General features: G+C 38.8%; 7 protein-coding genes, 1 long non-coding RNA gene and 1 pseudogene across 23 annotated transcripts; 4 read left to right on the forward strand and 5 right to left on the reverse strand.

Annotated features, from left to right (window-relative positions):
• Positions 1-450: 450 nt before the first annotated feature.
• Positions 451-4,209, forward strand: LOC124314591 (DNA repair endonuclease XPF-like). Its single transcript, XM_046779795.1, has 16 exons — positions 451-589; positions 653-998; positions 1,069-1,249; positions 1,321-1,473; positions 1,541-1,654; positions 1,727-1,816; positions 1,886-2,108; positions 2,165-2,402; positions 2,484-2,655; positions 2,714-2,857; positions 2,920-3,144; positions 3,211-3,384; positions 3,447-3,590; positions 3,651-3,746; positions 3,813-3,908; positions 3,978-4,209. The coding sequence occupies exons 2-16, from the start codon at positions 751-753 to the stop codon at positions 4,134-4,136; spliced, it is 2,457 nt and encodes an 818-aa protein (XP_046635751.1). The 5' UTR covers positions 451-589; positions 653-750; the 3' UTR covers positions 4,137-4,209.
• On the reverse strand, positions 4,188-5,276 carry LOC124316253. Its single transcript, XM_046782087.1, has 4 exons — positions 5,035-5,276; positions 4,867-4,972; positions 4,631-4,804; positions 4,188-4,562 (listed from the first exon to the last, which is right to left on the reverse strand). The coding sequence occupies exons 1-4, from the start codon at positions 5,259-5,261 to the stop codon at positions 4,227-4,229; spliced, it is 843 nt and encodes a 280-aa protein (XP_046638043.1). The 5' UTR covers positions 5,262-5,276; the 3' UTR covers positions 4,188-4,226.
• Positions 5,277-5,414: 138 nt separating this feature from the next.
• Positions 5,415-7,637, reverse strand: LOC124315296 (leukocyte elastase inhibitor-like). Its single transcript, XM_046780876.1, has 6 exons — positions 7,445-7,637; positions 6,865-7,375; positions 6,575-6,783; positions 6,175-6,513; positions 5,926-6,105; positions 5,415-5,863 (listed from the first exon to the last, which is right to left on the reverse strand). The coding sequence occupies exons 2-6, from the start codon at positions 7,373-7,375 to the stop codon at positions 5,567-5,569; spliced, it is 1,536 nt and encodes a 511-aa protein (XP_046636832.1). The 5' UTR covers positions 7,445-7,637; the 3' UTR covers positions 5,415-5,566.
• Positions 7,638-7,742: 105 nt separating this feature from the next.
• On the forward strand, positions 7,743-8,635 carry LOC124320124. The gene is made up of 2 exons (XR_006913778.1): positions 7,743-8,038; positions 8,200-8,635. It is a non-coding gene; the product is annotated as an uncharacterized LOC124320124 (long non-coding RNA).
• Positions 8,636-8,657: 22 nt separating this feature from the next.
• Positions 8,658-20,904, reverse strand: LOC124316001. Of its 8 annotated transcripts, none has more exons than XM_046781767.1 (9): positions 20,639-20,904; positions 10,164-10,273; positions 9,937-10,091; positions 9,702-9,876; positions 9,569-9,633; positions 9,415-9,496; positions 9,242-9,348; positions 9,093-9,173; positions 8,658-9,017 (listed from the first exon to the last, which is right to left on the reverse strand). In XM_046781767.1, exons 3-9 carry the CDS (start codon positions 10,069-10,071, stop codon positions 8,712-8,714), a joined length of 951 nt encoding a protein of 316 aa, XP_046637723.1. In that variant the 5' UTR covers positions 10,072-10,091; positions 10,164-10,273; positions 20,639-20,904; the 3' UTR covers positions 8,658-8,711. The 8 variants fall into 8 exon arrangements, with proteins under 8 accessions (XP_046637723.1, XP_046637692.1, XP_046637699.1 ...); XM_046781736.1 differs by having other exon boundaries at positions 9,937-10,095; positions 20,639-20,903; XM_046781743.1 differs by lacking the exon at positions 20,639-20,904 and adding an exon at positions 10,344-10,560 and having other exon boundaries at positions 9,937-10,095.
• LOC124315208 (PC4 and SFRS1-interacting protein-like) lies at positions 10,742-23,709 on the forward strand. 7 transcript variants are annotated; one of them, XM_046780737.1, is made up of 11 exons: positions 10,750-11,074; positions 11,376-11,529; positions 11,587-11,697; positions 11,889-12,038; positions 12,154-12,390; positions 12,453-12,563; positions 12,626-12,928; positions 12,992-13,057; positions 13,130-13,256; positions 13,327-13,385; positions 23,440-23,709. In XM_046780737.1, the coding sequence occupies exons 1-11, from the start codon at positions 10,938-10,940 to the stop codon at positions 23,566-23,568; spliced, it is 1,584 nt and encodes a 527-aa protein (XP_046636693.1). In that variant the 5' UTR covers positions 10,750-10,937; the 3' UTR covers positions 23,569-23,709. The 7 variants fall into 7 exon arrangements, with proteins under 7 accessions (XP_046636735.1, XP_046636693.1, XP_046636726.1 ...); XM_046780745.1 differs by lacking the exon at positions 23,440-23,709 and adding an exon at positions 13,447-13,945 and having other exon boundaries at positions 10,753-11,074; positions 11,590-11,697; XM_046780729.1 differs by lacking the exon at positions 23,440-23,709 and adding an exon at positions 13,447-13,945 and having other exon boundaries at positions 10,760-11,074.
• LOC124315833 (compound eye opsin BCRH2-like) lies at positions 14,053-16,130 on the reverse strand. The gene is made up of 9 exons (XM_046781533.1): positions 15,999-16,130; positions 15,789-15,934; positions 15,604-15,719; positions 15,356-15,528; positions 15,182-15,283; positions 14,966-15,105; positions 14,640-14,906; positions 14,458-14,580; positions 14,053-14,380 (listed from the first exon to the last, which is right to left on the reverse strand). Exons 2-9 carry the CDS (start codon positions 15,915-15,917, stop codon positions 14,264-14,266), a joined length of 1,167 nt encoding a protein of 388 aa, XP_046637489.1. The 5' UTR covers positions 15,918-15,934; positions 15,999-16,130; the 3' UTR covers positions 14,053-14,263.
• Positions 17,317-19,243, reverse strand: LOC124318622 (annotated as a pseudogene).
• LOC124316428 (hepatoma-derived growth factor-related protein 3-like) lies at positions 21,113-22,815 on the forward strand. 3 transcript variants are annotated; one of them, XM_046782371.1, is made up of 6 exons: positions 21,113-21,366; positions 21,646-21,799; positions 21,857-21,967; positions 22,159-22,308; positions 22,424-22,659; positions 22,722-22,815. In XM_046782371.1, the coding sequence occupies exons 1-5, from the start codon at positions 21,230-21,232 to the stop codon at positions 22,622-22,624; spliced, it is 753 nt and encodes a 250-aa protein (XP_046638327.1). In that variant the 5' UTR covers positions 21,113-21,229; the 3' UTR covers positions 22,625-22,659; positions 22,722-22,815. The 3 variants fall into 3 exon arrangements, with proteins under 3 accessions (XP_046638327.1, XP_046638336.1, XP_046638343.1); XM_046782380.1 differs by having other exon boundaries at positions 21,860-21,967; XM_046782387.1 differs by lacking the exon at positions 22,159-22,308.
• Positions 23,710-23,899: the final 190 nt, after the last annotated feature.

The raw sequence follows: 23,899 nt of genomic DNA on the forward strand, positions 1-23,899 counted from the left end.
GACATGTATTTAAGTTTTTAGGCAATCAAGAACGAGTTGGCTAACTGTCCATTGGTATTCAATACATTTAGTTCTGGTGCATCACAGACTGTAAAGACTTGACTTTACAATCAGTAGTTGGCGACGTAGCCGGTGACAATTACACATACTTCACTTTGAGTTATGACGGACCGATCAGCTTAATCCTTGAATCCTTGTGAGTATCACTTTAAAGATCCATTGTGCAAATAAACCAAATTTTTTAGAAACTTATTCAGCTATTATTGTGTACAATGTTTATAGGGAAGGTGATGCAGATTTATACATATCTCAGTACTTATTGCATCCTTCGTACAACACATCTGAATACTGCCTGCATTCTGCTACATGTGGGACTGATCGAGTAGACATACCTTCAAGTTTCCAAAGACCAATTGGCGTTGGAGTGTATGGCCATGGGCTGCATCCCTCAACCATATTTCAGCTGACAGTTGTGCTAAGAGATGAATTTGATCAACTGAAAGAAGGTTTTGAAAGTATTTTAGATATAGAACCCTTTGAAACAACAAGAGTGGGAGGTTCCGGAAACACAGGTTACAGAATTCCTCAGGTACTATTTATTTTATTTTATTTTGTTCCTTAAAAAAATAAATATTCTACCTTCTAAATTCAGAGTGAGGACCAGTCTGTTTTTTCGTCAATGCTGTGGACATTTTTGGAGATTCTATTGGAAGTGCTTTTTGCTTAGTTGACAGAAAAAAAAGCCTCAAAATGCTTGACTTTGAAAATCAAATGTTTCTGGACATTTTAAATGAAGATGGGCTAGTGATAGCTGCAAAAGGGATAGGTCTAGAAAGTGTTTTCATCAATTTGTTAAAAGTGTACAGTGATGCTGGAAATTTAGTGATAGTGCTGGGTACTACACCAAAAGAGGAAGAATTTTTCACTGGAGAATTGGATTCAATGGGCGTCAAACCTTTGCCCAAGCTCCTTACATCGGAGTTCAGTGTTAATGATAGGTAATTCTGTGTTTTTACGTATATTTTTACTAACAACAGTTTTACTTATTATAAATTTGTTCATCTTCAGGCAGTCTGTTTACATGGAAGGCGGAGTTATATTTAGCTCCTCCAGAATTTTGGTTGTAGATATGCTGATGGATCGTATGCCCATTGATTTGGTTACTGGAATGCTTGTTTATAAAGCTCATCGTATTATTGAAACCTCACAGGAAGCATTTATTCTTCGACTTTACCGACAAAAAAATAAAGTAACGATCTTTTTTTTTTAAATTTTACCGCTTTGCATATTCAAGTTAACTGTTGTTATTTCTATTTACAGAAAGGTTTCATCAAAGCTTTTTCAAGCTCTCCAATCAGTTTTACCCGAGGGTTCAGTCAAGTTACTCGTGTAATGAAATCGTTATATGTGCGCAATCTGTTTCTCTGGCCTCGTTTTCACGCCACCATACAGTCGACTTTAAAAGAAAATCAGGTGTGATTAATTAACACTTTTCGAAAATTTTAATCTTAGTTATTTATAGTTCATTCAAAACATTTAGCCAGACGTTGTTGAATTACGCCTACCCTTAACTCCGTACATGGTGACGATGCAAACCGCAATTTTGGACCTTATACATTTTAGCGTTAAGGAGTTGAGACGTATTAATCCATCGGTATACAAGTTATTTATTTCCTATTGGATTAAGAATGTCCTAATCGTCGTAAGCTTTAATTTAAAAATACAGTTGGATCTGGATGAGATGACAGTTGAAAATGCCTTATCCAAGTGCTTTAAGAAAATTATCAAGTTTCAGCTGGAACCAGTGTGGCATCAGGTTTGTCTGCTGTGGTTTGATTTCTTCAACTTAAATCAACTTGCATTAATTCAATATGTAAAATTACAGCTTAGTGGAAAAACGAAACAGCTTCTCGAAGACTTGGGCATTCTACGAAATCTTCTGCTCACTTTGACGCAATATGACTGCGTGACTTTCAACGTAGTTGTCAAATCCCTCAAGACTACGGAAAAGGCTTTGAAAAGCGCCGGTTGGATGCTGCTGGATGCTGCGGAAAATCTGTTCATTACAACCAAAGCCCGAGTTTACGGAAAATCGCTGGAAGAAGATGGTAAATAAATAAATATTACTGGATTCGATCGATCACTCAAGTGTCTCTTTCTTCAGCCAAGCCCGAACTGGAAGAAAACCCAAAATGGATAGCCCTAGCTGAGGTGTTGAAAGAGATCCGTTTAGAAATCGCTGTCCAAGGTGAACAATTTCCGTCCATCAAAACATTAATCGTAGCGGAGGACGATAGAACTTGCGATCAACTCCGACAAATTCTTGAATCTGGCTCAAAAGAATTTCTAGAGAAAATCTTCAAAAAATCAAATTCGCCCAAGAATTATTATGAAAAATACGAGTCAGTACTTAATTATATTTTACTAATTACCAAATAATATTTAATCCGAAAAATCATTTTCTTTACCTAATATTAATACAGCCTGCACAATACCAACGAGAATGATAATGAATCACCTGAGCATGTTGACGAAACAGTCATCGTTCAACCGCTTAAAGGTGGGGCGGATCCTTACGGCCTCCACCGAACATTATACAAGTTATGTCCACGGTTCGTGATCATGTACGACTGTGATGTATCATTTATTCGCCAGGTAGAAACATGAATCACCGTCGATGTTGCGTAAATTCAATTAATTATCTTCCTATTAGGTTGAAGTTTATCAAGCCACTCATAAAGAACATACCGTCCGCGTCTATTTTATGTTCTACGACGCATCCGCCGAGGAACAATCCTACTTGACTAGTTTGAGGAAAGAGAAGGAAGCCTTTGAAATGCTTATTCGCGAGAAAGCGGTTAGTTGTTTATTCGTGCGTTGAAATTTGATATAGTCTGGTTCATTGAATTGCTTTTGTAGACGATGGTGATTCCAGAGGATCGTGAAGGCCGCACCGATGACCATCCTGATTTCGTGAGAGATCCACGCAAGGCCTCTGAGATGGCGTTGGTTCCACTCGACACTCGTCAAATGACTCGCAAAGATGTCCGTCAAGTGGTGGTCGTTGATATGAGAGAATTCCGCAGTGAATTGCCTTCGCTCCTTCACCGAAGAGGCATTGATATTTTACCGATAACTATCGAAGTAAGTCTCTTCTTTTGCATCTTCATTAACGGTGTATTTCATTGAATATTCTTAAATCACCAATAGGTTGGCGACTACATCCTCACGCCGGATATTTGCGTTGAGCGGAAGAGTTTGAGCGATTTGATTGGCTCATTGAATAACGGTCGCCTTTACAATCAGTCACAAGAAATGTGTCGTCATTATGCTAAACCTATGCTGTTGATTGAATTTGATCACGACAAACCGTTCGCCTTACAGGTAAATTTCTGGATTTAAAAAAAAATTACTTATCCCCGTATTAATTCCGCTTTTAAATCTAGGGAAAATATTACTTGTCCAATGATGATTCTTCGTTGACCGATGTTACCTCGCGTTTGCAACTGCTTACGTTGCACTTTCCTAAATTGCGTATCGTTTGGTCACCTGGCCCCTACGCAACTGCTGAAATTTTTGAAGAGTTGAAGGTAAACCCAGGTTACGTTTGTTAAGGATGTCTAAAATTGTAAATTCGTTTCGAATAACAGAAAGGACGAGAACAACCAGATCCTGCCAAAGCGGCATCCATTAGCTCGGATTATTACACAGAGAAGAATGCGGATAAATACAATCCAGCCATCCACGTCAGTTTAGACATTTACTTGCCCCATTCGATTTTATCTTTAATCTGGAAGTATTTGTTTGAATAGGATTTCATGATGAAATTACCTGGCATCAATACCAAAAACATCCGAAGAGTTTTGAATAAGGTGGAGGACTTGGGTCAGCTGATTTCTTTATCTCTGGTAAACATTGCCGTACCATTATTGAAGAATAAAAGGAATTTTTAAATCATTTTCTTTTTGTTTAAACAGGAGGAGTTGCATGAACTGTTGGAAAACGGTGTTAATGCAAAAGAACTTTGGGATGCTTTACATTCTTCCCAGCATTTGGCAGTTCTGGAGGCGGAACCAACGGGCAAAAACAAAGGCAAAAAGGGTAAAAGTTGGAGGGGCAGACAAAGAAAATATTGATTACAAACGATTGCCTATCCTCTTGTTGTGTGTATTTGGGGGTAATACATTATTATTACGTTTCTTAAAATTATTTTGCAAGTCTTGAACCTAGATCGAAGTGTGATTGCCGGCAACAACAGAGGGCGGGACTGATTTGTGTGTCGGAGAGTTGCGTTCTTCGTGCGTTTCATCTTCGTGATAAATTTCCCAACCACTTTGATTCAGATCGTTAAGGTAAAGTGGATTGGGTGTCACTATTTTAACTGCCTCTGTGGCAGGGCCAGCGGCCGAACGTTGTTGCCAGTTTCCAGTGATGTGTGTAAATGTGTCTGCAGCGTGATAGGCCATGTTGGCGTTGACGAATTGGCGGTTACCAATGACGTAAACTTCACGACTCTCAGCCGTTGAAGTTGAAGAGGAAACGGATTGACAATTGTAAGCCGCCTGCATGGTGCCAATTTTAATTCTTTTCGGTTTCCGTTCCGTAGGTAAATGGTTGCAATTATTTTTACCTGACTAGAGTCCGGCTCAGGTCTGACTATGGTGAGTACAGAACGAATGACTCCATTTGATAGATTTTCCAAGTTAACGGTGTACTTATTCGGGTCAACGGCGTTGGCTCCTTCCGCAATGGTAATTGCCGTGCTGGCTACTGTCGAGCTGTCCCGACGGACCCAACGGATTATCTGTCGATTGCAATGAGTTTTATTGTAACAAAATGTTTGTTCGAGTAGTTTGGTTTACTCACAGGTGGCTGTTGTGCGGGGACGGATTCGCAGACAAGTTGAATTCGCAATAGTTGCATCCGGGGAGGCGGAAACATTTGCTGAGGAGGTCCGCCATTGTAAATCGGCCTACAATTTCGAGGAAGTTATCAAAAGACAAAGGAAATTGAATTTTGGGGCCACAGTCTTACCTGTTTCCATAAGGAAATCCGTCGAATGGTTGGAGGCCGTTGGATCCGATCGGCAGGAAACCAGGTGGAAAAGGTCCATTGGGTTGGTGAGCCTGTGGCGGTGGCTGAATCTGCTGCTGGAACGATGGATAGGGCCACTGATGTTGGGCTTTCGCTACCGAGAGCGACACAACGAAGCAAACTACGCGGAAGATCATGGCTGAAGGAAGTGAACTGAAGGGCTCCATTGTCTAGCCCGCTATTATAGCCGATGAGTAGGCGGACGATGCGGGTGTCGGGTGACAGTTATTTGCCAAAAAGAACACTGACGCATGCGGGTTATAAATGAGACATTCAACAACAACAGGAACTCCGGAAGCAGAAAAAGGTAGAATTATAACTAAAATCCATGGATTTGTATTCAATCGTCACGTTAAAGTGCTACACTTGATCGTTAAATGGTCGAAAAATTTTAATTTCCAGACGGGGTTACTTTTTTTTGTTCCCAGTTACGATAGGTTATTGTTAATCTTATTATTATGCAGTTTATTTTTTATGTGCGGGTTGCATCGCCGGGCCGGACGACGCGACCGAAAAAGAGAACTGCCTTGGAAGGAATATCGCGAATGATGAACAGGAACGGCTGGTTGGCGGCGAACGTCTTGGACGGACCGTCTCGACTTAAATTCAGTACGGTCGCCGCAGCGGCTTCTGTTCCACTCTCGGTCACTTCGATGAACGTCTGATGGATAATGCTATCCAGCGCCACTCCGGTCTTACTCGTCATGCGACTCAAATCGGCCGAGCTGGGCGAAAACAGATCCGTCACCCCCAGCCCTCTCAGTACGTTCTAAATTATGAAATTATTCTTATTAAAAGTCTATTCAACTCGTATAGGAAATCAATTTTTACCTTGAGTTGGAGTTTCTGTTGGATACGGAACTTGGGTAAACTGATTGCCACTGTTTTAGCTTCCATGCGGGAAAACATGTGTTCTAGTTTCTCGACCGTTAACTTATCTTCCAATCGACTCAAAGAAGCCAATCCTTGTTTTTCTGTAGGTAACAGGATGAACATGCCAAGTTCTTCTCCCTGTCAAGTTGATTTCAAGTCATTAAGTTTTTAAAAGTCTAACGATTAGTTTTGGCATTTGAAATGAACCTTGTAGGGCATGCCGATCATCTTGCATCCGAGTTCTTCGTTTTCAATATAGGCCACCATAGAGTGAGTGTGCATAGTCAACGGGGTCAGGATCTCTGATGAGGAGACGTGGAAATCTTCTCTGCGAGTCACCTCCGGAGTGAAAGGATCGGCCCAGTTGGCATTGAAATAGACGGCATTGGCAATGACCAGTTGCGTGTCTGGCGGCAAGCTGGACAAAATGTTGGTGATTTTGCCTTTCGTCTTGTCCGATACCCAACGGTTGATGACATTGGCGGAACCGTAAGGATTGCGGATGATGTCCAATTCGCTCACTTCGCTTTGGTAATATTCCTTGGCCTTTTAATTAAAATTATGAGATTAGATAAACTGTAATAGCTGATATCAAATGAATGTTTACTTTATTGATATAGTCGTCGGTGAATCGTGATTGCTTCTGACTGAAGAGACCGTTGGCAATACTCAACAAGATGGAGGATCCAGCCTCGACATCCATTCGTTTGACCCGCTCCATCAGGAATTTATAGGCTCCATTGATGTCGACATCGTTGGCATCATTATGATAGCCAAGCGCCGACCGAAGTTGGATGTAGCTGTTACCACTCGAACCTGGACGGTAAAAATAACAAAACAAACACGAGCCTATTTTGTAAGCTATCGAGAAATCTAAATTATGTAATCGATTCTTACCCATAAGAAGCATGGTAAGGGTGGAGGCGATGCTGAGCGGTGAGAAAACAGTGTTGGTGGCGCAATCATTTTCTGCGTTGCCTTTGCATCTGCCCATGTCGAGAGCTAGTGAAAGCATAGCCGTCGGAATGCTGAAGCCATTATTGTGATGGTTCTGCTGTTGGATCTGTTGACTGGTGCTGTGATTCTTCGGTGTGGATCCTCTGGTTCCTACCAGTTCGTCAGGGTTGACCGCTGCCGGCAACGGAATCGCGGGAGCGAAATGTAATTGATTAAACTGTTGTTGATTTTGTGGTGGTGGTTGTGGGAATGGTGGTAATGGCACGGGTGGTAAATTAAAAGACGAGCCAGTTGATTGACTGGGAAATGTGAAAGGTACGATGACAGGTGCTGATCTCTGATTGAACGTAATAATATCTGGTTGTCGGTTAATTATTTGCTCGTTGCTCAGTTGCTGACTGACGGGCAGGAGCAAAATTCCACAGAATAGGAGATACATTGACATCTCCATCTATTTAAATCAATTAAAGGTCAATTTCGTTTAACATTTTCAAAATTTTTACGAATAATTCTACCTTACCTGTTTTGGTTTATTTGTCGTTTTGTTTCACTGGAAAATTTAGACAACACTTGGATCCGGAACGGAACTTAAGAAAATACCTCCGGAACACGTCGTTTTTTGGTAGATGACGGGTCGACCTTCGCGTGAGCGACTGTCCAGCCAGGTGGTTCTTCTGCTGGAAGACTACGGCAATCGCCAGATAGACCCCAGGACCCGCCTGTGTATGCATCCGTGTGTGTTTGTTGGTGTGTGTCAAGCCAACGTTGCAGCAGCGGCTGCATCCAACAGTTTTTTTATTGCAATAGAAATCTGCAAAAGTGCCCCGGGTACCCGTTAGCAATTTCTTATCGACGAAGAACATCTAAGGGAAAAAACCTTACAGGACTTTTTCTTTCTTTCCGTCAAGTTGACAGTCTTTTTTGGCTAGATCGATTTGTTGATTGGTTATTGTGTGTGTGTGTGAGTGTGTGTCAGGGTTGGACTACCCGCGGTTGCTCTTCAGATGGAAGATAGATTATATAGTACCCTTGGGTTTACTGACTTTTTGACTTGGTGTCTGCCGATGCGTGAACGCGGACGCGTGGACTCTCGTGTCCAGCTCCCAAGACCAAGGTGAATATCGCCCTGCGGCTGTTTTCTTCTCCCTTTATTTTGTTTTTTATCTGTCTTCTTTTTAAAAACATTTCACGGGTCACTAACAAGATGAATCATGAGCTAAAAGTATTTTTTGGGGTACAAGCCTTTCTAACAAAGTGATTTTGGACTCGCTATAGTACAATCAGCTGTAACCCGGATGACAACTTATTTTTCATTTCCTTGTTTTGTTTTCTGTAAGAAGGTGGAACTGGGTTTTACCTGTAACCTGTCTGCTGCATTAGCAGGAAGTATTTCTTCAGTGGTTTTCTTCATTCATTCACGATGACTCTTGAATAGCCTGTGGATGGAGATAAGTCGGTTTTCCCCATCGGTGCCGGAAACGCTTCACCTCGATTTTTTTTACGGGTTTCCCCATGATAAAATATGATCTACGAAAAAGAAAAGTCCGTTCTCAGTCACGTGATGTTAGGCAATATCCATAGCGAAACAAAGGGATTTTCCTTTTTGGCCATGCAATTTAATTTATGCCAAAGCTAAACGGCCAAAACGCTCCTTGTTCCTAGAAAGAAAAAAGTGTATTGTTATTTGTCAAAACAAGATCCAAGGACGCCATTCTTTTCTTCTTTTTTTTAAAAAATGGTAGCGCCAAGTACACGAAACCCAAGAGGAAGAGAAGAAAAATGTTTATCTAGAAATCCGGGTATTCTGTTTGTTTGAGTGAAAAAAGTTTGCGTTTCGGGGTGATACCACGGGGCAAATTGTCTGACTGAGGCTCTTTGCCAGCTGAGCTGATCTGCGATGGATGAGGAGTCAACGTGCCCTTGTTGTTATTGTTGCCTTTCTGATTGTTTGGAGTTTGCGGAGACACGCCCGTCCGGGGACTTTCACCAGCAGTAAAGGATAGCGGAAGTTTGCGCTTGGATTTTTGTTGTTGTTCCAGCTGCTGGATTTCCTTTTCCAAACGTGCAGCTCTTTTCCTCAAATCTAGCTCTGCCTTTTGTTGAAAAAGAAAAATGATATATTTCAAAACAACATTTTCAATTGAAATGGGTAGCTTGATATTTTTTACCGAACGACATTCGATGTGATGACTGTCAGCTTTCATTTTGTTAGCCAGGCTTTTGCGCAATTCTTCTTTCCGTTTCGAATGCTTTTACAATGAGAATAGGCAATTTTAGGTTAGAAACATTACTAAATGTGAATAATTGGCAGCCTTACCTCAACTTCTGCTTTATCTTTGGCTGCCTTCAACTTATTCTCCTTTTTCTTAAGGTTTTGTCGTACGATTTCCATTTCGCCATTAAACTGAGCTTGGATTTCGTTCACTATAAATAACATGAAATTATCGAAATCAGATTTTAGCATGTAAATTTGGTAAGTAGCGAAAATACATTTCTCTTGAAACTCTTGCTCATCCGTCTGGGCCATCTTCCATGCCGATTGTTTAATCACTTCAATCGCGGCTTGGGTTCCCTTTATTATTTGAAAAGAAGGTCATTATAGGTCTCTATTGATTATGCATCTAGCTCTATTTTTAGATTATACTTTATCTTGGCTAATCAATTGTTCTTCCAGGGCTTTGATAGCACTTGTCAGCTCATTGTGAATTGCTGGGAAAAAGAAAATTGATTTTTGTTACTACAACTAAGACGATCATACATACATGGAGAGCACAAACCTTCAATGCTGCAAAGTTGCTGGGCTCCTAATTGGGGGATTGAATCAGTTCTTGCTTTGTGATCCAAAGCTGTTTGATAGTAGTTCAATTCCAGTTGTAAATCCTCGGCCAATTGGGTTTCATGATCGAGTTCTAATTGGAAACGAGCTTTTTCCTCAGTAGCCTCTCGATATTCCTAAATCCACAGACATTGTATGCACGGTTATGATAAGGGCAATCGATTATGTGTTTCTACCTTAAACAAGTGATCTAGCGATGGCAGTGTTCGTTCGAAACCAACCGAAAACTTCAGGGGGAAATCAATGGTGATAGGAACTTCTGAATCTGTCATGGCACTATAATTCCCTCCTGCACTGGTTGTTTCTTCCATTTTAAAGACTTTGGATTTCTCTATCTAAAAATGGGATAGTTCATTTAATATTGTAGTATCTCGTACATGAATTAAACTGTAGCTCAACATACTAAATCACGAAAATCTTGCTTAGAATTACATAGAAATAATCTTCAGCTGGTATTACGTTAGAGAAAATTGAGGTACTATCTATATCTCAGAAGAAACACAGTCTTGAGCACTGGGAAAATATTGCATAAAGATTATTATTAGGGGAAGATAAAGCAAAAACTCTTATGAAAATTACATACCGTGCGAAAACACTAAACAGCCAGTAGAAATACAATTGAAAATTAAGTCTAGATAGTTATCAGGCTCTTAGTTCTACATGCAGTCAGTTGTGTTAAAGATCTTTTGTTTGTGACAAGCAACACTATCTTTTCCCAGAGAAGAAATTATTCGTGAAACTAATTTTATCGTGTATCAATGAAAATTATCCACGTGTCCACATGTTAAATGTTTACCAACTATACAGACGAATTGACAATTTAAGGCGCCAACCTTTCGAATCTATTCATAGTAAGTATTGTGTTCACTAGATGACCTGCTTTGTTTAAGTGTTCCAGAAAAAATGCTCATTAACATAAAAATTATACTTCAATTAAATAATTTTACTTTAAATATGTATGAAAATAATTTAAATTTATCTACATCTTCATTTTGTTATTGTCATTCGTTTTTTCCATTGTATATGCGAAACACAATCGAATCAAACAGCTTTCAAATTTTACACCAGATGACGTTGAAATCGTATAGCATGGTGGGGAAAAGAACCACATAACATTTCAATTCAACAGTTTTTTACTCTTCTTTTTCAATCGTGGATTTTTCAATAAATTTCTGGAATGGAGAGCTTCAAGCATGGAGATAGAGTTTTTGCTAAAGTTCGTGGATATCCTTGCTGGCCTGCTCGTGTTGACAGCAAATGCGAAGTCCTTGGAAGGACCCGCTACAATGTGTTTTTCTATGGCACGTATGAAGTGTAAGTAAAATCGCGCCATCCCGGTAGCTATTACATTTTGGTTTTCCTTACATTTTATTTCGTTATTCTGGACTCCATATAGACACCCATATGCCTGAAAGTATTACACATTTGAGATCAGTGTTAGTCCAAAATTAAATAATGGTAGAGAGTCAAATTGATGACACAACAAAGTAAATGTTTGACATCTATTGCTCATTGACTCACCAGACAACTATCGTCCACACATTTTTTTTGCTGTTCATTTTACAGAACTATGTTATTGATGTCTCCTAATGAAACATATACTATTTTATTTCAGAGCACAAGTGAAGTGTGAAGATCTGTTTCCATATGAAGAAAACAAAGAAAGGTTTGGAAAGGCCCAAAAACGTAAAGGTTTTAAGGAAGGTCTATGGGAAATTGAGAATCGACCAAACATAGGACTAGCAGATGATGTAGTTACTCCAGCCCAAGTATGTCTTAATTGAATCTCTATATCTAGAAGCTGTAAATAAGATTTTTATTTTCAGCAGGCACCACCTATGTCGATAGAAGCAAATGAATCAGAGAAGGAGGAAAACAACAAAGAACAGCCTGTGAAATTGCCTCTTAAACATAAACGAAAGATTGAGAAGATTCAGGTGAGTGATTTGTATTGTATGGTATCTAGTTTCAGTAGCCTTTAGAAGGAGTAATTTGTTTTTTCTAAGACTTGTGAAATAGCTTTCCATTCTGGGTTCAATATTCCTTACTATGGTATTCTTATAACATCTTTTCTTTGTTATCATTTCCTTCTGTTTGGTGGTGGAAACGGGATACTTTCGGTAAGTAGGAATCGGAAACGGAACTCGAACGAGTTAGTCGAAGTGGGAGGCGAATTAAACCTAAGCGGTTTGCCGACGAGGAGACTCTCGAACCAACCGCTCACGACACTCACGACAATCTTTTGTCCGATTCGCTCGCAATCACCCAACCGTCACAGGTTGGTTGATAATCCAACTCTTGATGTCTGCTTTTCGAATGCTTTATTTGCTAATCTTCTTGTAGTTGGAGAATTGTAGCCTCATATTAATAACTGCATTTTTTCCCCACTTTAGGAAGAAGCAACTGAAGATCCTGCAAACAAACGGAAACCCAAAGTTAAAACTATTGAAGAAACGGTGGAAACTAAAGATCAACACACTGAGAGTTCCAGTAATAGCAACCAACAGCATTCCGAGGTCGATACGGATGAAGTCGAAGGTGATGACGAAGATGAAGAACGAGCGCCTTCAGAAAAGATGGAAGTCAATCACATAACTGAAGAAGTAAAAGCTCCTCCTAAAATTAAAAAGGTATAATTTTAATTAATGTCCATATTTGTAACTGAAAATTCAAGCTGCGGTGTATTTAATAGAGATCTCGTGTGGAGTGGAATTGTAAAAACAGTCGGGATGCTGCAAAAGTCAAGGAAAGTGTTAACCAGACTACGTTGCCAGAAGGAATTAAAACCCAAATTGAAGTCAAGGTATTCTATTACATAAAATGATGTGTTGTTAAGATCAACATCGATAATATTAAAATGTTTAGGTCAACCAAGTAACACAGTCCCAACAGGAAAAGTCTAATCGTATACTAGATGAGAAAAAGAAGACCAAACTTCGTTGGCTAAAAACAGAGAGTCGGCTAGTCGAGTTGGATTATCGCATTAAAGAGAGCATCAGTGTTAACAGACCAAATTGTGTGGCGGCTATCACAGCTTTAGATGAACTCTATTCCCTCCAAATGGCTCCTTTGATGTTGAAGAAACACCCTTTTATTGTTACGACTATTCTAAAACTGAAGCGCTATATTGGCCCTAAGGAAAGCTCCGAACATACAGAAGAACAGAAGGTAGAGTTTTATTCTGTTGTGTTTAAGTTGAAACTTTGTGATCTAACATTTTTTGTTACAAAGGCCATGTACAAAGAAAAATCCGCACTTATCCGTAGCAAGGCGTCCATGATATATGAAAAATTCAAGGTTTTTATTCTGATTTTCATTTAAGGTTTTTCTTGTATCTCAAAATTCTCAATATTTTTTCTTTCTTTCTAGTTGTTGTTTTTGACTCCTGAAGGCCAAAACTTTTGGGACAATTTTGCCGAACATTTGGAAAAATTCAAGGAAGACTGTAAAAATCTGAGTGCCGATAGTCTTGTCCGTTTGACTGAAGATCCTTCTAGTAAGTTTTTATAACATTCACAATCTTCAATCGGCATAAAATTCCATTTAAATTATTATTGAATTTGAAGTGAAGAAGAAAAAGACAGTTGATCCGCCGTCGACCGAATCCGAAACGACTTCTCAAAACGTAAATCGAATTTTGAACTAATTTTACCTGTCGTATTAATAAAAATTAACTTGTGTCATAGGAATTAACAAAGCCTATCAAGACTGAAGATGGAGCTAAAAAATCTGAAGACTCTGACAAAGGAATTACTGCATCTGAGGAACCCATGGCTACCGGAACCAACGGTGATGGACCCTCCAGTAGCCACTAATATTTGAAAGAGACAACTAATTAAGTAGCAACCCTCCTTGTAATTTAACCGTGAAAATTGTTTGCTCGTTTTTTTTTCGCGAGTCGCTCCTTTTGTTTTCGATCTATCTTTTAAACCGAGGAATAGGATAACTATTCAATCAAGAATAGTTTGTTTAGCGCATCATCAATGGGAGTGTACTGGTTTTTTAAATATTTCCTTGGTCAACGGGGTTAAGATAACTTTGAAACTGGTCATTATCGTTTAAAGTTTTGTTGGGTGGGCATCCGTGCGGCCAAGGTAATGGCTTTTTTGTGGAGAGCACTGTGATTTGTCAAAGTCAAGCGCTGAATTAAATTCTGTTAAGAATAAATAATCCTGATACAAGAAATCGACTTACATTTTGGATTTTGCACCGTTTAAATTGTAAATCAGTTCTAGATGACCGATTCATTTGTTTAATTTTTTTTTTAGTAATTTGAATTTAAAAAATGGAAATAACCTTGAATGCATGTATATTTGCCCGAGCTTAACTTTTTTCATTGCTACATGGCTGAAACAAACTGAGGATTCAAAGCAACTGAATTATGGTCAGAAAACAAATGACTATTTAAACATATGTCATTATCATGATCGAGAGTTCCGTTTTTATATGGGGTCGTCAGGGTAAGTTCCGAGCATTTAAGATGATGTTTTAATAAGTTTTTCTTTATGTAGATTCAGTAGTACTGCTGCTGGATACTCCGGTCTTGGTGGAGCAGATGGATTCGTTGTCTGATTTGACTGGCTCGTTGATGCAGAACCACGGGTATTTCTCTTGCAATGCCTTAATAGTTAAAAGTTAAAAGCATTTTAAAATGTTAAGTGCTGATTTCATATTATTAAAAATTTTGCAGCAAATACCAATCGGAATTTCGGGTGAGAAATGGCATAGACAACTGGATTGCAGATGGATGCTGATTTGGCAATCAAGGCTGGCAAAATTGTTACTAGCGGCGTGATAGTAGATTGGTCTCCGAGAAGCCCCTGTAACAAAAGATCATTGTCGTTACATTTTCTATTTTTTTTAAACAGAATTTAGATACCTTGAGGACGATTGCGGCATAAGGAGTCCACATTGCCGCCCACAAAGCGATGTTGCAAAGGGCGACCTTGGCGATCTTTATTTCAGCGGAAGCTGCGTTACTATCAGCGTTGGATCGGAGTGAGGTAACGTTCATCTTCTTCGCCTGGTCACGAAGGGTTTTCTCGTGATCAAAGATGGTTTTCACGATGAAGTAGTAACAGTAGGTAATAAAGGCCAACGGGATGCAGTACAAGAATACAAAAAGGCAAAGTCCGAAGGCTTTAGTCTGTTCAAAGAAATAACATGATTATAAAACAGTGAATTCAAGATTCAATACGATTTTACCTGTTCATCTCGAGTAAGGTAATCGAAAGAACAGGAGTCCAAAATTCCTTCCGGAATGTAACGACCGAAGCCGAAGTATGGTGTGATGGACCACCCAGTGGCGTAAATCCAGCAGCAAGCAATCAGGGTAGCTGCCCGTTCTAATAATTAAGGTATGGTCAATAATTTAATTGTTTTAATGTACACAGATGAGTAATTAAAAAAGAAAAAATTTACTGGATGTCATTTTAGTTCCGGCCATGCCCTTGACGATGACATTATATCGGTCGTATGCGATAACAGCCATCGTACAGATGCTAGTAGCTCCGAAAATGCTTCCTGTAAGTTCCATTTACAACATTATAACAACGGACACTCGATGAAAACTAAAAGTTATAATGGTTATCATACCCAAACAGGCGTAAAGCTCACAGGCCGCTGGGCCGAAAAGCCAAATGCCACCATTGAAAGAGTTGTGGACAAACATGGGGAACTGGGAGATCATCATGCAAAAATCGGAAAATGCAAGATTGACGACAAACATGTTGGCTGTGCTGCGAAGTCCTTTGGTTTTGGTGAACAAGCTGCAGAAAATATGAAAGGTACCAGCGGATTGTGTCAAATTCTTGAATAATTTAGAATTTTTAATATTTTTTTACCTGATGACAATTCCATTACCACAAAGAGAAACCACCCCCAGGAAGATGTAGATGGTTCCCAAAAGGTAATGCCACATGGGGTTGACAGGCGGAAACTTGCTCCAATGAGGGTGAATCTGTTTTATGTCATTTACATTTGAGGTTAAGATTAATGGTTCATTCATTTGCAGGTTACTATACGATACCAAAGCCTTCATGTCGTCGGTGACAAAGTCGGTGAGAGAGACTCCGGGCGGATATCCAAAATGGACATTTGGTTGGATTGCCCGGGCAGACCGGATGAGAGTGGTATTGTAGCTCAAACTAGGATTCATTTTTTTCCTATATGAAGCTGTAAAGAAAATGGATGAAAATCAAATTTCTAAAAAATGCAGGTAACAGTTAAGTTTCCTTACTTCTCTTTAGCGAGTGAAAGTAAAGTTTGATCGAAAGTTAAACGCTGGTTCGCTAGCTCAAAACTGGATGTGTTGAGGATTCGACCTGCGTCTTTGCTTGCACCAAAACTTTGTCACGAAGCTAACAGTCGCTCCACTTGGTCTTTATATACCTATGCGGGCTGCATCTCTTTTCAGTGGTAGTTATTAAATTAGATTTTCCGTAAACTAACAAGATTATCCGTTCGTTAGTACAGAGGTTAAACTGTGTTAACGGTGAAGCCAGGTTTTTTAGGAAGTCAACTGGATAATCTATCGGATGTCTGAAACTCCGTTTACTTTGTTTAGCTATTGAGTACGTGTTAAGGGGTCAAGGATTATCCTTTATGCAATCGTAACAGCCCGTCTCGTTGCGAATTTAATTAAAACTGATCCCCATTTGTAAATGCCAAAAGTGAACCCGGTACGTCATTTTTACAGCAAAATGTCACACTCCTGCAAAGGTGTCACTCCTCATTTGATTTACTTAGTCGTACGAAGTTTTAATAAATTTAAACAGAAAGTTGACGTACAGCAATCAATGGGCGTAATTCAACGCGTTTAGACGCACGAAATTGCGTCTGTACTTGGATGAGACTCGGTGTTCGTCTACATTAGCACTTAGCTTTCTGGCTTTATTTATACCTGCTCTCCTCTACACCTTCTCACCTTTAGTCATTAGTTTTATGGGAAACTAACGAGATTTGCGCTTATTTGCCCCACCCAGTTAACCTTTTAAAACAAGTATAGAGAAGTGTGTTTGAATTTCGTAAAGTTCTAATTTCTGACCGTTGAGTACGCAGGTAATCTGTCGGGATGCCAGAGGTTTTTATTAATGCACTCGTCGACAAAGATTATCCACGGTCTGTTTGACCACGCCCCTGGTCTCTTTTCTTTGTTTCTACCCAAAAATTATTTCTGTACAATGATGGATTTAGCAATCAGAGAAAAGCGCTATTTTAGGTAGTGATTATTTTGTAGGTCTTATCATGCAAAATATGTCTCGACAAAAGGTGAAATTCGGTTGGATGAATGCTGACACCAAACAAATAATAAGAAATCAACACAAAGTAGGAGAAGGTCGTTACCTTTAACGTTAATTTGTAAGAAATCTAAAGACCCTGACAAAGGAATGGCTGCTTCTGAAGAACGCACGGCTACCGGAACCAACGATGACCCTGCAATAGCCACTAATATTTGACAACTAATTCAGTAGAAACCCTCCTTGTAATTTAACCGTGAAAAATTGTTTGCTCGTTCTTTTTCGCGATTCGCTTCTTTTGTTTTCGATCGATCTTTTAAACCGAGGAATAGGATAACTATTCAATCAAGAATAGTTCGTTTGGCGCATCATCAATGGGAGTGTTCTAGTTTTTATTTTATTTTTATATTTCCTTGGTCAATGGGGATAAGATAACTATTATAATGGCTAATTTGTGGAGAGTACTGTGATTTGAAAAAGTCAAGCGCTAAATTAAATTCTGTTAAGAATAAATAATCATGATACAAGTAATCGACCTAACATTTTGCACCGTTTAAATAGTAGATTAGTTGTAGGAGACCGGTTAATGTGTTAAATGTTTTGTACTCTTAAAGTAATTAGACTTAAAATGGAAATAACTTTGAATGCGTGTATATTTGTTCGAGCTAAACTTGTTTTTGCTGCTACATGGCTGAAACAAACTGAGGATTTAAAGCGACGGAATTATGGTCAGAAAAGAAAACAAATAACTATTTAAACATATGTCATTATCATGATCGAGAGTTCCGTTTTTAAATGGAGTCGTCAGGGTAAGTTCCGAGCATTTAAGATAATGTTTTAATAAGTTTTTCTTTATGTAGATTCAGTAGTACTGCTGCTGGATGCTCCGGTCTTGGTTGAGCAGATGGACTCGTTGTCTGATTTGACTGGCTCGTTGATGCAGAACCACGGGTATTTCTCTTGCAATGCCTTAAAAGTTAACATTTTAAATTATTTAGTGTTGATTTCATGTTAGCAATAATATTGCAGCAAATACCAATCGGAATTTCGGGTGAGAAATAGCATAGATAATTGGATTGCAGATGGATGCTGATTTGGTAATCAAGGACGGCAAAATTGTTACTAACGGCGTGATAGTAGATTGGTCTCCGAGAATCCCCTGTGATGAAAGTTAGTTGTCATTACATTTTCTATTTTTTAAAACAGAATTTAGATACCTTGAGGACGATTGCGGCATAAGGAGTCCACATTGCCGCCCACAAAGCGATGTTGCAAAGGGCGACCTTGGCGATCTTTATTTCAGCAGAAGCTGCGTTGGATCGGTTGAGGTAACGTGCATCTTCTTCGTCTGGTCACGAAGGGTTTTCTCGTGAACAAAGATGGTTTTCACGATGAAGTAGTAACAGTAGGTAATAAAGGCCAACGGGATGCAGTACAAGAAGATAAAAAGGCAAAGTACGAAGGCTTTAATCTGTTCGAAGAAATAACAAGATTATAAAATAGTGATTTCAAGATTTACTCGAGGTACGATTTTACCTGTTCATCTCGAGTAAGGTAATCGAAAGAACAGGAGTCCAAAATTCCTTCCGGAATGTAACGACCGAAGCCGAAGTATGGTGTGATGGACCACCCAGTGGCGTAAATCCAGCTGCAAGCAATCAGGGTAGCTGCCCGTTCTAATAATTAAGGTATGGTCAATAATTTAATTGTTTTGATGTTCACAGTTGAATATTTTTTTTTTTTTTTAATTTACTGAATGTCATTTTAGTTCCAGTCATGCCCTTGACAATGACATTATATCGGTCGTATGCGATAACAGCCATCGTACAGATGCTAGTAGCTCCGAAAACGCCTCCTGTAGGTTCCATTTATAACATTATAAGACACTCGATGAAAACTAAAAGTTATAATGGTTATCATACCCAAACAGGCGTAAAGCTCACAGGCCGCTGGGCCGAAAAGCCAAATGCCACCATTGAAAGAGTTGTGGACAAACATGGGGAACTGGGAGATCATCATGCAAAAATCGGAAAATGCAAGATTGACGACAAACATGTTGGCTGTGCTGCGAAGTCCTTTGGTTTTGGTGAACAAGCTGCAGGAAATATGAAAGGTTCCAACAGATTCTTGAATAATAGATTGTTTTTTTCTTTTACCTGATGACAACTCCATTACCGAAAAGGGAAACCACCCCCAGGAAAATGTAGAGGCGGATATCCAAAATGGACATTTGGTTGGATTGCCCGGGAATACCGGATGAGAGTGGTATTGTAGCTCAAACTAGGATTCATTTTTCCTCTATGATGCTCTTTAAGTGGATGGATAAAAATCAAATTTAAAAAACCTGCAGGTAAAAGTCAAGTTTCATTTTTCTTTATCGAATGAAAGTTATGTTCGAGAGAAAGTTAAACGCTGCTGGTTTGTTAGCTCAAAACTTTTTGTGTTGAGGATTCGACCTACGTCTTTGCTTGCACCGAAACTTTGCCATAAAGTTAACAGTCGCTCCACTTGTTCTTTACATATATCTCTGCAGGCTGCAGAGTAAACTAACAACATTATTCGTTTGTTAGTGTAGAGATTAAACGATGATTAACGGTGAATACAGGTTTTTAGGGAAATCAACTCAACAATCTATCGGAGGTCTAAGCTCCATACCTTGTTTAGTTCTTGAGTACGTGTTAAGGGGTCAAGGATTATCCTTTTTGTCTCATATAACAGCCCGTCTAGTTGCAAAGTAACATACAACTGATTTGTTTTTGTTTGTAAACGCCAAAAGCTAACCCGTTACGTCATTTTAGCAGTATTATGTCACAGTTCTGCAAAGGTGTCCGAATTTGATTTACTTAGTCGTTGAAGCTTTAATGAAATTAAACAGAAATTTGACGTACAGTAAACAATGCGTGTAATTTAACGTGTTCAGACGCACGAAATTGCGTCTGTACTTGGACTGAGACTCGTTGTTGGTCTACATTAGCGCTCAGTTACTGGCTTTATTTATACCTGCTCTGTGCTCTTCTCTATACCTTCTCACCTTTAGTAATTAATTTTATTGGAAACTAACGAGATTTGCGTTTATTTGCCCCACCCAGTTAACCTTTTAAAACAAGTATAGATAAGTGTGTTTAAATTTGGTAAAGTTCAAATTTGTGGTCTTTGAGTTCGTAGATAATCTGTCGGGATGCCAGAGGTTTTTATTAATGCTCTCGTCGACAAAGATTATCCACGTCTGTTTGACCACGCGTCTGGGCTCTTTTCATTGTTTCTACCATAAAACTATTTCTGTACAATGTTGGATTGAGCAAAAAGGGAAACACGCAATTTATTTACGGACTGATTAATTTGTACGTCTTTTCATACAAAATATGTCTCGACAGAAGTTCAAATCCGGGTGGATGAATGCCGACATATCAAACAAATGATAAGAAATCAATACAAAGTCGGAGAACGTCGTTACCTGCTTGCACGTTCATGAACTTTGTCACTTGTGCATAATCATTCGTTTACTATCGGTGATTTAACATGAGAACGAGAGCAGTGAAATAAGGAAATGTGTGAGAAGAAATCATAGCACTGGGAAAATATTGCATAAAGGTTATTATTAGGGGAAGATAAAGCAAAAACTCTTATGAAAATTACTTACCGTGCGAAAACACTAAAAACAGCCAGTAGAAATAAAATTGAAAATTAAGTCTAGATAGTTATCATGCTCTTAGTTCCACATGCAGTCAGTTGTGTGAAAGACCTTTTGTTTAGCAACACTATCTTTTCCCAGAGGAGAAATTATTCGTGAAACTAATTTTATCGTGTATCAATGAAAATTATCCACGTGTCCACATGTTAAATGTTTACCAACTATACAGACGAATTGACAATTTAAGGCGCCAACCTTTCGAATCTATTCATAGCAAGTATTGTGTTCACTAGATGACCTGCTTTGTTTAAGTGTACCAGAAAAAATGCTCATTAACATAAAAATTATACTTCAATTAAATAATTTTACTTTAAATATGTATGAAAATAATTTAAATTTATCTACATCTTCATTTTGTTATTGTCATTGGTTTTTTTCCATTGTATTTGCGAAACACAATCGAATCAAACAGCTTTCAAATTTTACACAAGATGACGTTGAAATCGTATAGCATGGTGGGGAAAAGAACCACATAACATTTCAATTCAACAGTTTTTTACTCTTCTTTTTCAATCGTGGATTTTTCAATAAATTTCTGGAATGGAGAGCTTCAAGCATGGAGATAGAGTTTTTGCTAAAGTTCGTGGATATCCTTGCTGGCCTGCTCGTGTTGACAGCAAATGCGAAGTCCTTGGAAGGACCCGCTACAATGTGTTTTTCTATGGCACGTATGAAGTGTAAGTAAAATCCCGGCAGCTATTACATTTTATTTCGTTATTCTGGACTCCACATAGACACCCATATGCCTGAAAGTATTACACATTTGAGATCAGTGTTAGTCCAAAATTAAATAGTGGTGGAGAGTCAAATTGATGACACAACAAAGTAAATGTTTGACATCTATTGCTCATTGACTCACCAGACAACTATCGTCCACAAATTTTTGTTGCTGTTCATTTTACAGAACTATGTTATTAATGTCTCCTTATGAAACATATAGTACTATTTTATTTCAGAGCACAAGTGAAGTGTGAAGATCTGTTTCCATATGAAGAAAACAAAGAAAGGTTTGGAAAGGCCCAAAAACGTAAAGGTTTTAAGGAAAGTCTATGGGAAATTGAGAATCGACCCAACATAGGACTAGCAGATGATGTAGTTACTCCAGCCCAAGTATGTCTTAATTAAATCTCTATTTCTAGAAGCTGTAAATAAGATTTTTATTTTCAGCAGGCACCACCTATGTCGATAGAAGCAAATGAATCAGAGAAGGAGGAAAACAACATAGAACAGCCTGTGAAATTGCCTCTTAAACATAAACGAAAGATTGAGAAGATTCAGGTGAGTGATTTGTATTGTATGGTATCTAGTTTCAGTAGCCTTTAGAAGGAGTAATTTGTTTTTTCTAAGACTTGTGAAATAGCTTTCCATTCTGGGTTCAATATTCCTTACTATGGTATTCTTATAACATCTTTTCTTTGTTATCATTTCCTTCTGTTTGGTGGTGGAAACGGGATACTTTCGGTAAGTAGGAATCGGAAACGGAACTCGAACGAGTTAGTCGAAGTGGGAGGCGAATTAAACCTAAGCGGTTTGCCGACGAGGAGACTCTCGAACCAACCGCTCACGACACTCACGACAACCTTTTGTCCGATTCGCTCGCAATCACCCAACCATCACAGGTCTGTTGATAATCCAACTCTTGATGTCTGCTTTTCGAATGCTTTATTTGCTAATCTTCTTGTAGTTGGAGAATTGTAGCCTCATATTAATAACTGCATTTTTTCCCCACTTTAGGAAGAAGCAACTGAAGATCCTGCAAACAAACGGAAACCCAAAGTTAAAACTATTGAGGAAACGGTGGAAACTAAAGATCAACACACTGAGAGTTCCAGTAATAGCAACCAACAGCATTCCGAGGTCGATACGGATGAAGTCGAAGGTGATGACGAAGATGAAGAACGAGCGCTTTCAGAAAAGATGAAGTCAATCACATAACTGAAGAAGTAAAAGCTCCTCCTAAAATTAAAAAGGTATAATTTTAATTAATGTCCATATTTGTAACTGAAAATTCAAGCTGCGGTGTATTTAATAGAGATCTCGTGTGGAGTGGAATTGTAAAAACAGTCGGGATGCTGCAAAAGTCAAGGAAAGTGTTAACCAGACTACGTTGCCAGAAGGAATTAAAACCCAAATTGAAGTCAAGGTATTCTATTACATAAAATGATGTGTTGTTAAGATCAGCATCGATAATATTGAAATGTTTAGGTCAACCAAGTAACACAGTCTCAACAGGAAGAGTCTAATGGTATACTAGATGAGAAAAAGAAGACCAAACTTCGTTGGCTAAAACCAGAGAGTCGGCTAGTCGAGTTGGATTATCGCATTAAAGAGAGCATCCAAAAAAACTTACCAAATTGTGAGGCGGCTATCACAGCTTTAGATGAACTCTATTCCCTCCAAATGGCTCCTTTGATGTTGAAGAAACACCCTTTTATTGTTACGACTATTCTAAAACTGAAGCGTTATATTGGCCCTAAGGAAAGCTCCGAACATACAGAAGAACAGAAGGTAGAGTTTTATTCTGTTGTGTTTAAGTTGAAACTTTGTGATCTAACATTTTTTGTTACAAAGGCCATGTACAAAGAAAAATCCGCACTTATCCGTAGCAAGGCGTCCATGATTCATGAGAAATTCAAGGTTTTTATTCTTATTTTCATTTAACGTTTTTCTTGTATCTCAATATTTTTTCTTTCTTTCTAGTTTTTGTTTTTTACACCTGACGTATTATTAAAAATTAACTTGTGTCATAGGAATTAACAAAGCCTATAAAGACTGAAGATGGAGCTAAAAAATCTGAAGACTCTGACAAAGAAAATACTGCATCTGAGGAACCCATGGCTACCGGAACCAACGGTGATGGACCCTCCAGTAGCCACTAATATTTGGAAGAGACAACTAATTAAATAGCAACCCTCCTTGTAATTTAACCGTGAAAAATTGTTTGCTCGTTTTTTTTTTCGCGAGTCGCTCCTTTTGTTTTCGATCTATCTTTTAAACCGAGGAATAGGATAACTATTCAATCAAGAATAGTTTGTTTAGCGCATCATCAATGGGAGTGCACTGGTTTTTTAAATATTTCCTTGGTCAACGGGGTTAAGATAACTTTGAAACTGGTCATTATCGTTTAAAGTTTTGTTGGGTGCTGGATGGATCCGTGCGGCCAAAGTAATGGCTTTTTTGTGGAGAGCACTGTGATTTGTCAAAGTCAAG

Source organism: Daphnia pulicaria, chromosome 1 (genome assembly GCF_021234035.1).
Source record: "Daphnia pulicaria isolate SC F1-1A chromosome 1, SC_F0-13Bv2, whole genome shotgun sequence".
Lineage (NCBI taxonomy): Eukaryota > Metazoa > Arthropoda > Branchiopoda > Diplostraca > Daphniidae > Daphnia > Daphnia pulicaria.